Source organism: Sycon ciliatum, chromosome 8 (assembly GCF_964019385.1).
Source record: "Sycon ciliatum chromosome 8, ocSycCili1.1, whole genome shotgun sequence".
NCBI lineage: Eukaryota > Metazoa > Porifera > Calcarea > Leucosolenida > Sycettidae > Sycon > Sycon ciliatum.
The window spans coordinates 12,832,090-12,844,286 of NC_088650.1; the positions used below are offsets into that span (position 1 = coordinate 12,832,090).

Below are 12,197 nucleotides of genomic sequence, written 5' to 3' on the forward strand. Positions count from 1 at the left end.
GGTGCGGAGCTAGCTACGCGTAGATAACACTTTATGTATAGTTTTGTAAGTATTACCAGGGAGTCGTAAAATACCATAATTATGGTATTTTACGACTCCCTGTTTTAATACCATGATTACTAGTACTAGTAGTACAGTCGTCCCTCTCTAATCCGGCACTTTATAATCCAGCACCCTCGATAAACCAGCACAATTTTCAGTAGCCAAAATGTCCTCTTCATGCACATTGCAGCAGTAAATCAGATTTGTTAATCCAGCACCCTCCCTAATCCAGCAGATTTTCGTGGCACAAATGGTGCCGGATTATAGAGGGACCACTGTAGTAGTAGAGTCTACGTAGCAGGCCCCGTGTGACGTAGATCTACGTGTGGACTGAGCTAGCGAGTTATAATAATTATAATCTTTATTTCAGGATTACCCAAAGGCTAACGCCTATCTGGGGGATCTCCTATTTGTGTATGAGTTATGTAGCATGCACAGACTCAGTCGACTTGCAGTCCGCCCGAGTAGATCTACACAGAACACTTCTTCAGTCAGACAGCAGGCCTTGCCACCGGTTCACACCTGAGCTCCAGCCACGCAAATACAACTAAAATCTTGTTGATAAGCTAGGTCCAACATACCAGACGAGTTCTTGAAACGGATGTTGTCATTGTTCTCGACATGGTTTTACGCGTGTACGGGGTCACGCGCGTATCGTGCACTACGGACTCTCACTCAGTAGATCTACGTCTGCCGCGCCTAGCTACACAGTCTTGCGGATGCTGATCAATGATCATGTCATGATCTGGGTGAAGTGACTAGTTCTGTGCCGGGGGCTTCAGGACAGACACGAGTTGTGTGTCGGTCCGCGCACTCGACCTCGGAGACCGACCCTCAACTAGTATAGGCACAAGTACTCACTGTATCGTATCGATCAGGTGTGCTACACGCACACACACACACACACAAAATGTTTCAGCCACTCGCTACTTCCCGTAACTCTACCACCGACCGGCTGTGTGGGAATCAAGCAGAATTTTTGATCACGCAGTCGTTTACCTCTGAGTCTGAGCTTCGCTGTGCTAACAGTTAAAGAAGGAAACTAGCTGAGGAATTTTGCCGTTCTGTAGCTCTTGCACTTCTCCATCGCAGTTCATTTCCACCAGGACGTTCGCTATGGCTTACAGGGCGTCAAAATCTGGCATTGCTGCCGACATCCAAAAGAAGATGGAAGCGAAGATGGACGAGCTGGAAGCTGAAGGCATCACCGGCTACATTGTGTCATGGATAAACGCAGTGCTGTCCGGTGACGCCGATGCGGAGGCCATTCCCGGAACGAAGGCCAGTGACATTCACGATGCGCTGATGGACGGCGTGCGCCTGCTGAAGCTGATAAATGCCATTCGTGCACACAGAGGCGAGTCCGCACTCAAGATTGAGCACAGCAAAAGTAAGATCCCATCGATGGCGGCGGCGAAGCACATGGACAACTTGGGGCGATTTCTGAAAGGAGCCGAGTCCTTGGGAATGAAGGTGAACGACCTGTTCCAGTCCGCTGATCTGTACGAGGGATCTCGTGCCCAGATGGTGAACGTCGTCAACAGCCTGCACTCATTTGGATTGCTGAGCAAGAGCCTTCACTTTGAGCCAACCTACACGGGGCCGGGCCAGTATGCCACGGAGAACGTCCGTGGCTTCACGGAGGAGGAAGTGCGCCAGCAATCTGCAAGCATTGTCTCCAAGCAGATATCTGGCTCGCACGGCCATGCCTCCCAAGCCGGTATGCGTGCACCAGGAACATCGCGGCACATTGCAGATTGAAGCTCTACGCAAAGCTTTGCATCCAGCACACACCTGGTCGTATGCCATTGATCTCAACCCGGGACTCCAAAGACGAAACGACCACCAATGTTCATACATGTTTTGTTTGTAAAACATGATTCACAAGAATTTAGACCGCACTAGTTTGTAACACAGTACAGGGCTGTTTGACGTTGATACCCTCAAGCTAGCAGGGATATCCGTTGATGCCTTTTATTATTTTTCTTGGCTTTTTTTTCTCCAAAAGTTTCCGCCATATTCTGTTAGGCCAGGCCTCTGAGTTTTATTGCGATCCGAGTCAAACTGGTTTCATCGATACAGTCAGCTCGACTGCTTGGATTCACCTTGTGATACTTACCATTTTCAACATTCTTTGCAACAAAAAATAACTTCTCTTCACCAGGAGTCGCAGCTTCCTTTGTGGTGGGTGTGTGCTCCATGCATGGGGACATGTTCATGATTGTATTGCTGTCAGTATTATTACTGTTTTTGAAGACATGCATGATCAGACTCACTGACGTCTCAGCCCGTCCAGCTGTCAGTATTGTTTTGGTGTGGAGCGATTTTGCACGTGATGCAGGGTCGTGGCACACTCCTGTTGTGACTTACTAATGACTACATTCACACCTACATTCACACTTGGAGGCATAATAATTAGCATTGACAGCAACAGACAGGCTTCTGGTTCAGTTTGGTCAACGTTCTGGTATGGTTGCAGATGGCATGCTAAGTACTAGTACAGTACAGTCATGCACTGCACTGTACTTTATTTATTTTATTTATTTATTACAACATCTCAAGACTCGGCGGAAACTACTACATGTGAGTTTTGAGAGCAAGAACTCAGTTATACCAAGAGTCCATTACCTATTTATGGACTCTTGGTGTAACTTATATGTACTGTAAATATACAAAATTTCGGCGCTACAAAATTTCGGCACTTCACGATTTTTGACATTTCGGCAGCGATTTATTTTCGGCGTGGGGTAGAGGGCATGGTGTAGTGCGACAGATGCTGTGAAAAATTTCATCGGCGTTTTAATTTAGGCGTTTTGGGTCGGTGCCGAATAGCCGAAATTAAATAGCTGCCGAAAATTTGTATATTTACAGTATACTAGTTTCAAACTGCAAGGTGTTACTGTACTTGTCTGGGGTCCCAGGCTACAGTATAAGAGTTTCACCTTCTATCCGGACATGCACGGTTTTCTGCTGTATTACATGATTTACATCATTCATACCGGTAATACTGTACAGTATCCATGCAGAATCCATGGCCATTTTGCGTTGTCTTGTAATGAGTGAAATTCAGAATCGAACCGGTGGGACGGAAATTTAAAATGCATTTCTTCGGGGGATTTTTGATCGTTGTCTACAAAATTAGGTTTGTCTTGTAACTAAGTAAAGTAAGTTGTAACCGATGTCAGAATAACGAGGGTAGATTCCGAGACCAGGAGCATTGCGTATGAGTCATCATACGGATTCATAGTTTCATACCACAGTTCTGACTGAAATCCGTCGGGCATTGTACCAAACAGAAAACCACTTGTAGAACAAAGTGTAAAGTGTAATGGATCTCTTATCTTCCACACTCAACGATAAGATGAATAGACTGCACTGACTTGTGTAAAAACCCGTTGAACGTGTACCATGGTGTACAGTACATGTACCGGTATGCCGAATGAGCAGAAATTCCAGAATGTCATACTAGATACCAGGCGATTGATGCATATTATTCCATCAACACAACACAGTATAAACTTGATCTACATTCCTGTACGCTGGGAAGGTAGGATCTAGGACACCGCGTTTCAAGACCAATACAGGCTAGCCAGGTTTTCAGTAGGTTACCACGGGACAATGCAAGCAGTTAGTCGAAACCAGTGCATTCCAAATAAATATTTGATTCAGTGTGCATGGTACAAAGCTGGCATTATTTCCTGACTGTGAGTAGAGTTCAAGACGGCACTGTGCTGCCATGCAGATTCTACCATTGCTCAGTAGATCTTTATACTTAAGTGCAGTGTGAAGGCACACTGACTATAACTTAAAGTACCAGTATCAATCATCATACGGATCCATGACATTATGATTATGTGTGTCATACGTCGCAAGGTCTACGCCGTAGTGATCAGGTTGCGTTTGGTTGGGCATTTTCAGAATGTAAATGACAACCATTCTGGAATGGGAATGGGTAAGAATCACCTGACCAAACAAACGCGCCAGAATCAACTAGGAATCACTTGACTCCATGATGTCGTTGTGGAAAGGCGTCTCTCTTCTATTTTACCTGACTCTAGTTTCCTTGAGAGAGTCAAGGAACTTCTGAGTGCATGATTTGAGGCACTTGAACCTGATGCTACATTGTTTGGCTCGTGGCAGCCATTATCATTTTTGATTCCGGAATGAGAATGCTCATTCCAGCATGTGAGGTGGAATGATCATCCTCCAAAAAGAATCATTCTCAGCGACTCCCATTCTGGAATGGGACCAACCTAACGCACCTTTTTGACCAACCAAACGGGCGAGAATGATTCCGAGTGATTCCAAGTGATTCCCATTTGGGAATGTGACCAACCAAACGTAACCTCAGTCAGTAGACGATTAATTTTGGTGCTGGATAGACGATGTGCATAGACACTGTGTTTCAAGAATCAGGTCTTGAGCCTACAAGACTCGAAGTTACATGTACAGTCATGTGTGGCTCTGGCTTTTCTATTTCTGAATGGACTAAACTGGCCAGCGCAGCTGATGACGGGCACATTTTCAAAGCACCTTGTAAGAGTAGTCTTTGCCAATACGTTGGAAGAACAAATCATATTTTTGTAATATATTTTGAAAAGCGATCTCTATGCGTCAAAGCCTTCCATATTGTACAAGTAAGCGAATTGACAATTGACCAAGAATTGACAAAAAAAGAATTGAGGTTGGATCTCGTGGTGGAGATCATATGAAAGTAGGGGAATACTTCGGTAGTACAAGCGGAAACGGTCCCGTCGAAAACCATAGTTCGAGTTCACCGACTTCCTAAAAACAAGCCATCTTGAGTTGACGAGCACCGTGTACATTGTACAGTGTGTGTGTGTTCACTGGTAAGACAGTGGATTGTGGTCCCTTAGTTGAAGCTGGGTAGGATTGTGCAGATATAGCAGGAGGCCAGAGCATCACAACAACCATCACCAATACTCGGCTGAACATGTCTGGGTATCGCAGGCGACTGTGGCTCATCATTCCGTCTTCTTCTGGGTCAGCTGCTCCTTCTCGTTCTTGCGCCCGGTGACATATTTGGCGGATGCATACACGGCTCCGCCGAGCAGCACGGCCGGCGTGACGCCCCACATGGTTCCCGCGGCGACCAGGCCGCACGTGGCCGTCGCGGCTGCCGCTATCTTCCCTTTCGTTGTGTTGGGCATCAGAGCTGCCGGGCTGGCGCTCAGTACGCCATCCGGCAATAGCGGCACCATGAGTGACGGCGGCGTTGCCAGGTGACTCGTCTCGTCGATTTCCACATCGCAGGTGGAGCAGAACAGGGCAAAATGCTCGCTGTTCCGTGCTGTCTCATAGTCGCCAAAGTCGCGCGGGTGTTCGGAGTAAAATGTTGCCACCTGCACTATCTGGTCGGGTTTCTGCCGGACTAACGTGGTGCAGGTTCCAAAGCTGGACAGATAGTTTGCCTCGACCTTCTTCACTCCGTATCGGTACCTCTTGACCTTGGCGTCAGTGGACGGAGCAGCATCGTCGGCGCTTCCGAACGCAATGAATCTAGATACGGTACATTTGCGCACCAGAGAGCTCTCAAAGCTCAGGCTTTCCACTGGTGCTTTAGTCGGCGACTCTGTCGCATCTTGTACATGTGATCTGGTAGTCTTGTTTGTGGCCGTGTCATCTGTAGGGGCCTCACTGAGGCTTGACACTCTTGTACTGGGCCCGCAGAAATGCACTACCTCGTCGTTGCCTACGAATATGCCTGCATTCATAACAGAAAACAGGCGGAGACAATGCGCATGAGACAAGCACATGCATTCTCTCTCTCTCTCTCTCTCTCTCTCTCTCTCTCTCTCTCTCTCTCTCTCTCTCTCTCTCTCTCTCTCTCTCTCTCTCTCTCTCTCTCTCTCTCTCTCTTCTACAGTGCGTAGGTCTTGTAATGAAGCGGAGACGGTCTGTGGGGCTGACTTTGATCTGCCCCACTGTCACAGCCACCTTGTTTGTACTTGCAGTCCCTACCATCAATTTATCCCTGCTCTTTCCTGCTTGTTTGTCCGTCATAATTGACAGGGGGGAGGGTTGTGTTTGACGAACATGAACATGGAAAAGGATGCTTTTACTGTTTGCATGAGGTTCATGGGAGAAATCTCCCCCCCCCCCCCCCATGCTCACCTGACTGCGCGAAGAGAGGGTGTGCAATCAGATTATGTACATTGGAGGGGGGGGGGGGGAGGGGGGGGGGGGCACTCAGTAGATTCAGTACTGCTCATATGCATGTACGTGTAGTTCAGGCCAGTGAAATCCAACATCATGAACAAAAATGGTGCTGGGCGCTGTGCAGCTTTAGCAGTATACAGTATACACACTGTTCAAAGGCAGCGCTACTTTTCATGACGTTGGATTTCCCTGGCCAGAACTGCAGTTATGGGGACATGCATGCAGCTACATGTATGTACTCGGGTATGGCCCTATGGGCAGTGGTGCCCCCCCCCCCCCCCCCAGTTATCTGTTGCCATGCTGTACACGTACGCATGCATGCATCAATGACAATGAAGTAAATAACCAAGACTACATGTAGAGTGGATTTGCTATTACTGGAACCGGGCCTCTATACAAGATTATACGAGAAAAAGCTTGCTGCCAGGATTCAGGCCATTCTAAAAGGCTATTTAAAAATCATGCATAGCGATAACAAGGTCCACGCGTGCACGGACAACGGACCGCGGTTCGAGGTAGGTCAACAAAGAGATTAGTTACATACATGTATCGAGTACAAGTCATGCAGTACATGTGTACAGCACTACAGTACAGTGGCAAATCAAACTACGTGTGCAAAGTCATACTTACCGTGGTGAGATGCTTGCGCTGTTACTTCCTGATCAGCAATCGGCTGTGCTCGTGTTAGCTGGTTGAGATAAACATAGATGTGATCGCCTGGCTCTAAGTCCGCCACGGCCACTGCTTTGTTCCAGTCCATGGCGTTTCTAAACGATAAAGCAGAAAACTGCTGCTGTTGCTCGTGACACTCCGAGCAGTGGCTCAAGCTCTTTGATCTCTGCAGGAATATGTTTTTACTTTGGGGAAATACGACCGCACTGATCTGCGCCGCTCTGCCTAGCATGTATATGTGCACACGAACAAACAAAGAACAAAACGTTCAGAGCATTACTCACACCGAACATTCGCTGGTCTACGTTTAGCTAGCATGCAGGAGTAGGATGAGACCCACACGGTGGCAGTAGACTCGTGACTAGTATAACTATAAGTCTGTGACGGGACCAACGCGCACCTGCCAGGCGATTGCAGTACGAAACGAACGAAGTCTTTCAGACGTCACTTTCCAACAGAAGACGCTGACAGCATCAAAACCAGCCCGCCAGAGATCTTGTGCGTGTCAGGTCTGACGAACTGTCAGCAAATCACTCGATGCTGCACTGCCTCAGCATCTCCTTGACCTAGCTTGGTGATCTACATGGCTGTAGTCTTGTGCGGGAACTCCTCTAGAATCTACCCACATGGACAACAATCCTGTACATGGTGTACGCAAGGTCAAACTCTCAAAATCTACAGTCAGAAAGCAGGAAAACACCGCAAAGGCCGACGACCGCACTTCGCGGTGACGGTGACTTCGCAGTGTGAGATGCGGTCAGTCTACACTACAGGCTTCACCTCTCACCCAGTGTAGATCTACCAGGTACTACTACTAGGTGTACAGCTGCATACACAGTTCAGAACTAAACGCCGAGCACGTACATGTAGGTCGTCATCATGTAGCCTGTCAAGTGTCATGTAAAACCATGGTAGACCTACAGTTGCCAGCACTGTATACATGTACATAACTACATAACTACATGATTCATTTTATAGTGACAATGACTGTAGTGTGCTTTTGCCGTTCCGAAAATGGTAGTATCGGCAGCGCGGTAGAGACATTCCGTACAGAGCTGGGAACAGGCTGTACGCCACGGACCAGGTACAGGCCATTGCCAATCATTTATGCACAACCAGCATTGCCTGAGCACCCCACAACGCACACAACGTCAGACAAGTCGATCATTATGACAAAAAATACTCCACCTTCTATTGAAAAGTTCTAAAAGTAAAAGGTAAAAGGTACTGAACTACATGACCTGCATTTCCCATTGTACTGGCAGACCCCAGACCAGAACCAGTAAGGCTGCATCACCAAGAGTACTCATTATTGTACTCCTGGTATCACACATCTGATCAGGTGGACAGCTCTGTGCGTTACTACAAAAATGTAGTCTGTCTGGATTTGTTTTTAGGAATTCAAAGGCAGAACCACAACACACAACAGCATGCAGCACTGTCGAGTGCAGTGTGCCAAGACCCCGACCCGCCTTTTCGCGGTCACCAGAATCACACCACAAGGTGGCAGCTGAACCCAGTCCAGCTGTACATTCAGCGTGGGTATTGCATACACCATACATGTAAGCATTGACTGGCATCATGATTCATGAACAATGCGAGTAAAGGTTGGTCGGGAAGGAACTGAGCCTACCCTTCGTCGCTTTCCTACATATACATGTATATCCTTCCATGATCCAGAACCTTCCTGAATCCAATGAACAAAATCGTGTTGCAACGATTAAAAATCATGCATGTGACAGGATCTAGGAACCGTGGAAAAGTCACCACCTTATTACAACGGACAAGGCACAGCGCACATCAAGACTCCCAGTACTAGTACTCGTAACTAATTTACCGGGCAATGAGGGACAGACTCGGGATCGGTGCTTTTTGAATTCTCATGCACTCCGCTTGGAATATTCCAAGCGGAGTGCATGAGAATCAGGTGCATTGTAGTTGCACGCTTGCAAACTCTCCCGTTCTCTTGTAAATGCGCTGATAGTGATACTCATTATGAGTGGACGAGTTCGAGAATAATTATTATTGTTTTTAAAAACGACTTTTAATTAACTTTTGTGCGCTGGTGGTAAGCCCCATTTCACCATGTTTCCTAGACTTTACTGTAGTGTCATGAGGATGTTCTGTACCCTAGCTGTACAGCCGGCTACTGGCGTCTACTTATATCCAGTACTGGCAGGGTAAGGAGTTCCAGGGCGCCATGGAGCTTTCCAGTAATCATCAGGCCCGCCGGAACCGGTCCGGTTGGTCAGGTTATCACCGAACTAACTACTTGGTGGCCTCCAACACGTGTTTCAACTACGGTGGAGGGTATGTGTACCCGCCATATCATACACAGAGTATAAAAGGCCATGCTGCATGACATTGTACACTACCGGACCAATCAAACACTGCTTCCAGCGGTCCTCAGTGCTCGATGGCAATTGCCCCTGATCAGCTGAGTTTTTATCCAACAAGCTGGGTTCACACACTCTTTCAAATGCATGGGTCGGTGATCGGAGATACCCTACTTGTAGGTGATTCTTCAGCCATCTTGCAAAGCTTGGTGGTTGCATGGTTTGAAAATTAACCGATTTGAGCAAGCAAAAATTAGTACGCAGAGTCGAAGTAGCAACAGGATTCGCGTGGCGCGAGCGAAAGAAAAACTTACTGAAGGACGTGCCAACAAATTCATGCCAAAGCTCCTTAGACACAAATCTCCAGTTACTCATACACTACTCTATCACAAGCAAGGAGCAGAAGATTTTGATCTTCTGTTAAAAATGGATATTCTGCTAGGGTTCAATGGCATTTGGCCATGCCGCTCCATCAACACGCTTGAACAGTGGAAAGTTCTCCAGTGGAGCAGCAATGGTTTCGTTAGATCCACCGGCATAGGTGACATTGGTGAAGTAGTGCTGCCACTTTGAACCAGTCGGAAAGTACACAGTGCGGTTACGTGCCTGGTACGTGTAGACTGGTGCGGCCATCAGACTCGCACCAAACATGTACTGATCCTCTATTGTCCAGGTGTTCATGTCTGCTGGGAAATCATACCACAGTGGTCGCTGTACGGGAAGACCAGTTTTGTTCACTTGTTGCATGGCATCCATGACGTACGGGCGCCAAGATGTCCTGAGTTTGATGACTTGAATGACTAGGTCATAACTGGCATTGCTCAGCAGCCATGGTTCAGTGGGTCTGGCACCGTGTTGTCGGAATAATGGGCAGGTGGCACCATACTGGAACCAACGTACAATTAGTTCGTTGAACTCGGCGTCCTTGGGATTACCTCCCGAGTAGCCACCAATATCAGTTGTCCACCAGGCAATGCCGGACAGCTGAATGTTGAGACCGGACACGATAGATTTCTGCAGAACTTCAAACTGTGAGTGTGTGTCTCCACTCCACACTGCACCACCGTACCTCTGCTGTCCTGCCCAGCCGGAGCGCAGCAGCATCAGCGGCTCCTGCTTCTCAGCGACTTGTCCATCATGGATTGTCTGCGAATGAAAGTACGGAAAAGTCATGCCCACTTTCTCCGCATAGCCCGCTTTATAATGGGATCCGGGTGGACTTCCGTTGGTAGTCTCGGGTTCCGAGGCATCCAGCCAGAAGACGTGTATTCCGTACTTGAGGTATCCCTGCTTGACACGACTCCACACGTACTCCCGTGCCTCAGGCTGAGTTGGATCATAGAGATAGCACGGACCTCTGCAGATCCCCTCAGGCCAGTACATGCTGTCTCCCTTGGTGCCGTTCTGCACTCCAAAGCCGGACGAGTTGATCGCTTGGAAACTGGTGCTCTTGATCATGCTGAACGGCCACACGGACACCATGATATGCATGCCGTACGTTCCCTGTATAGTGTCCACCATGGATTGGGGATCTGGCCAGGCGTGCGGGTCGAACGTCCAGTCGCCCATGTACGTCCAGTGTTGCCAGTCGATGACGATGATGTCCACAGGGATCTCGCGATCGTGAAACTCTTTGGCCGCGGCCAGCAGATCGGCCTGGCTGGCGTACCGGTTCTTGCTGTGCCAGTAGCCGGCTGCCCACTCGGGTAGAACGGGAGCATGACCCGATGCATCCACGTAGTGTGAGCTGATGTCTGCATTGCACTGTGCACCTGTAGACCCCTCCGATGCCACTGTCACGAAATAGTCCAGCTGGGCTGCAGCAAACGCTGTCCAAGTAGTGGCTGCGCTGTCAAACGAAACATTTCCATAGCCTGGCATATTCCACAGCAACCCATAGTTCAAGCAGTTATCAGCTGCCTTAGTTGATGGTGTTATTCCTGCAATGAATGGTAAACACACCTGACCGCCTTGGCTATAGCGGTACTCTGTGCACTGTTCAAAATCGTACGTCAAACCTTTCTGGTTTAGCTGCCCATTCTTGTGCTCGCCAAATCCAAATATCATTTCCTCGTCCGTTGAACTGAAGACCTGCTTCAGTGCCACCAGATCCGGAGACACCTGGGCAGTGGCGGTTGTTCGCGATGTCTCCTTCAGCACCACCTTTCCATCGCTCACTCGTGTGATCGTCACAGTACCGTCAGCTTGCACGTCGGACTGTATGTTCCCGTTTTTCACTGACCCGAGCCAGTTTGCTCCGTTTCCAGCGGGATTCGACCCGTTCCGACAGCTCCAAGTGCCGCTGGCTCCGTTCACCGAAACGGCCGGCGGCTTGATCAGCGCTGATGGAATGTCGTCCAGTGCCGATCCACTGGATAGGGGCAGGGTGACGCGCAGAGAGTCTTTGCCCCACGCACTGACGGTCATCACCGCCGCAATGCCCGGCCCGTCATTCATCGGAAGGCCGAACTGGCAGTCCTGCGCCTGGATCAGCGTCAGAGCGCATCCCAGAGTCCACACGAGGAGCAGGGTCGTCCCAGCCATTGTCGGAGTCGTCCAATAACCCACCACCAATGGTGCCAAACAGAAAATGGATCTCCACTTGCCCTTCTCAGCCTAAAAATGTCTTCGCCAAAATAGCAACTTTTTACTACGGTCAGCACGTTGAAGCTGTCTCACGTGATTCCGCTTCAGCATGAACGAGGTTGACAGTTACCTAGGCGAAGATTGAGCTGAGCTCGGCAGGAACATCAACAAAGGTGTCGTTATCACCTAGTATAAAGTAAAAACAGTAATATTCATTGATTGTGAATTTGTGATGTATCTATGCTCAAGTAATTACATGTTAGCTCCTGTCCGCAGGTTTAAAGAAGACGGCTAGAGGTTCTTGTTATCCCTCAGGACGATAACAATGACACGAACGGTACGTGTTGTTCTCGATCTCGCCCTTGTCTTTTGTGGTGGATT

The 12,197-nt window shown here is 48.5% G+C and overlaps 3 protein-coding genes across 3 annotated transcripts; 1 reads left to right on the forward strand and 2 right to left on the reverse strand.

Annotated features, from left to right (window-relative positions):
• Positions 1-952: 952 nt before the first annotated feature.
• Positions 953-2,208, forward strand: LOC135823501 (transgelin-3-like). Its single transcript, XM_065336344.1, has one exon. It carries the CDS (start codon positions 1,159-1,161, stop codon positions 1,801-1,803), a length of 645 nt encoding a protein of 214 aa, XP_065192416.1. The 5' UTR covers positions 953-1,158; the 3' UTR covers positions 1,804-2,208.
• A 2,377-nt stretch (positions 2,209-4,585) lies between these two features.
• Positions 4,586-7,119, reverse strand: LOC135823502 (uncharacterized). The gene is made up of 2 exons (XM_065336345.1): positions 6,853-7,119; positions 4,586-5,767 (listed from the first exon to the last, which is right to left on the reverse strand). The coding sequence occupies exons 1-2, from the start codon at positions 6,980-6,982 to the stop codon at positions 5,028-5,030; spliced, it is 870 nt and encodes a 289-aa protein (XP_065192417.1). The 5' UTR covers positions 6,983-7,119; the 3' UTR covers positions 4,586-5,027.
• Positions 7,120-9,386: 2,267 nt separating this feature from the next.
• On the reverse strand, positions 9,387-11,774 carry LOC135823503 (uncharacterized family 31 glucosidase ORF2-like). Its single transcript, XM_065336346.1, has one exon. It carries the CDS (start codon positions 11,772-11,774, stop codon positions 9,669-9,671), a length of 2,106 nt encoding a protein of 701 aa, XP_065192418.1. The 3' UTR covers positions 9,387-9,668.
• Positions 11,775-12,197: the final 423 nt, after the last annotated feature.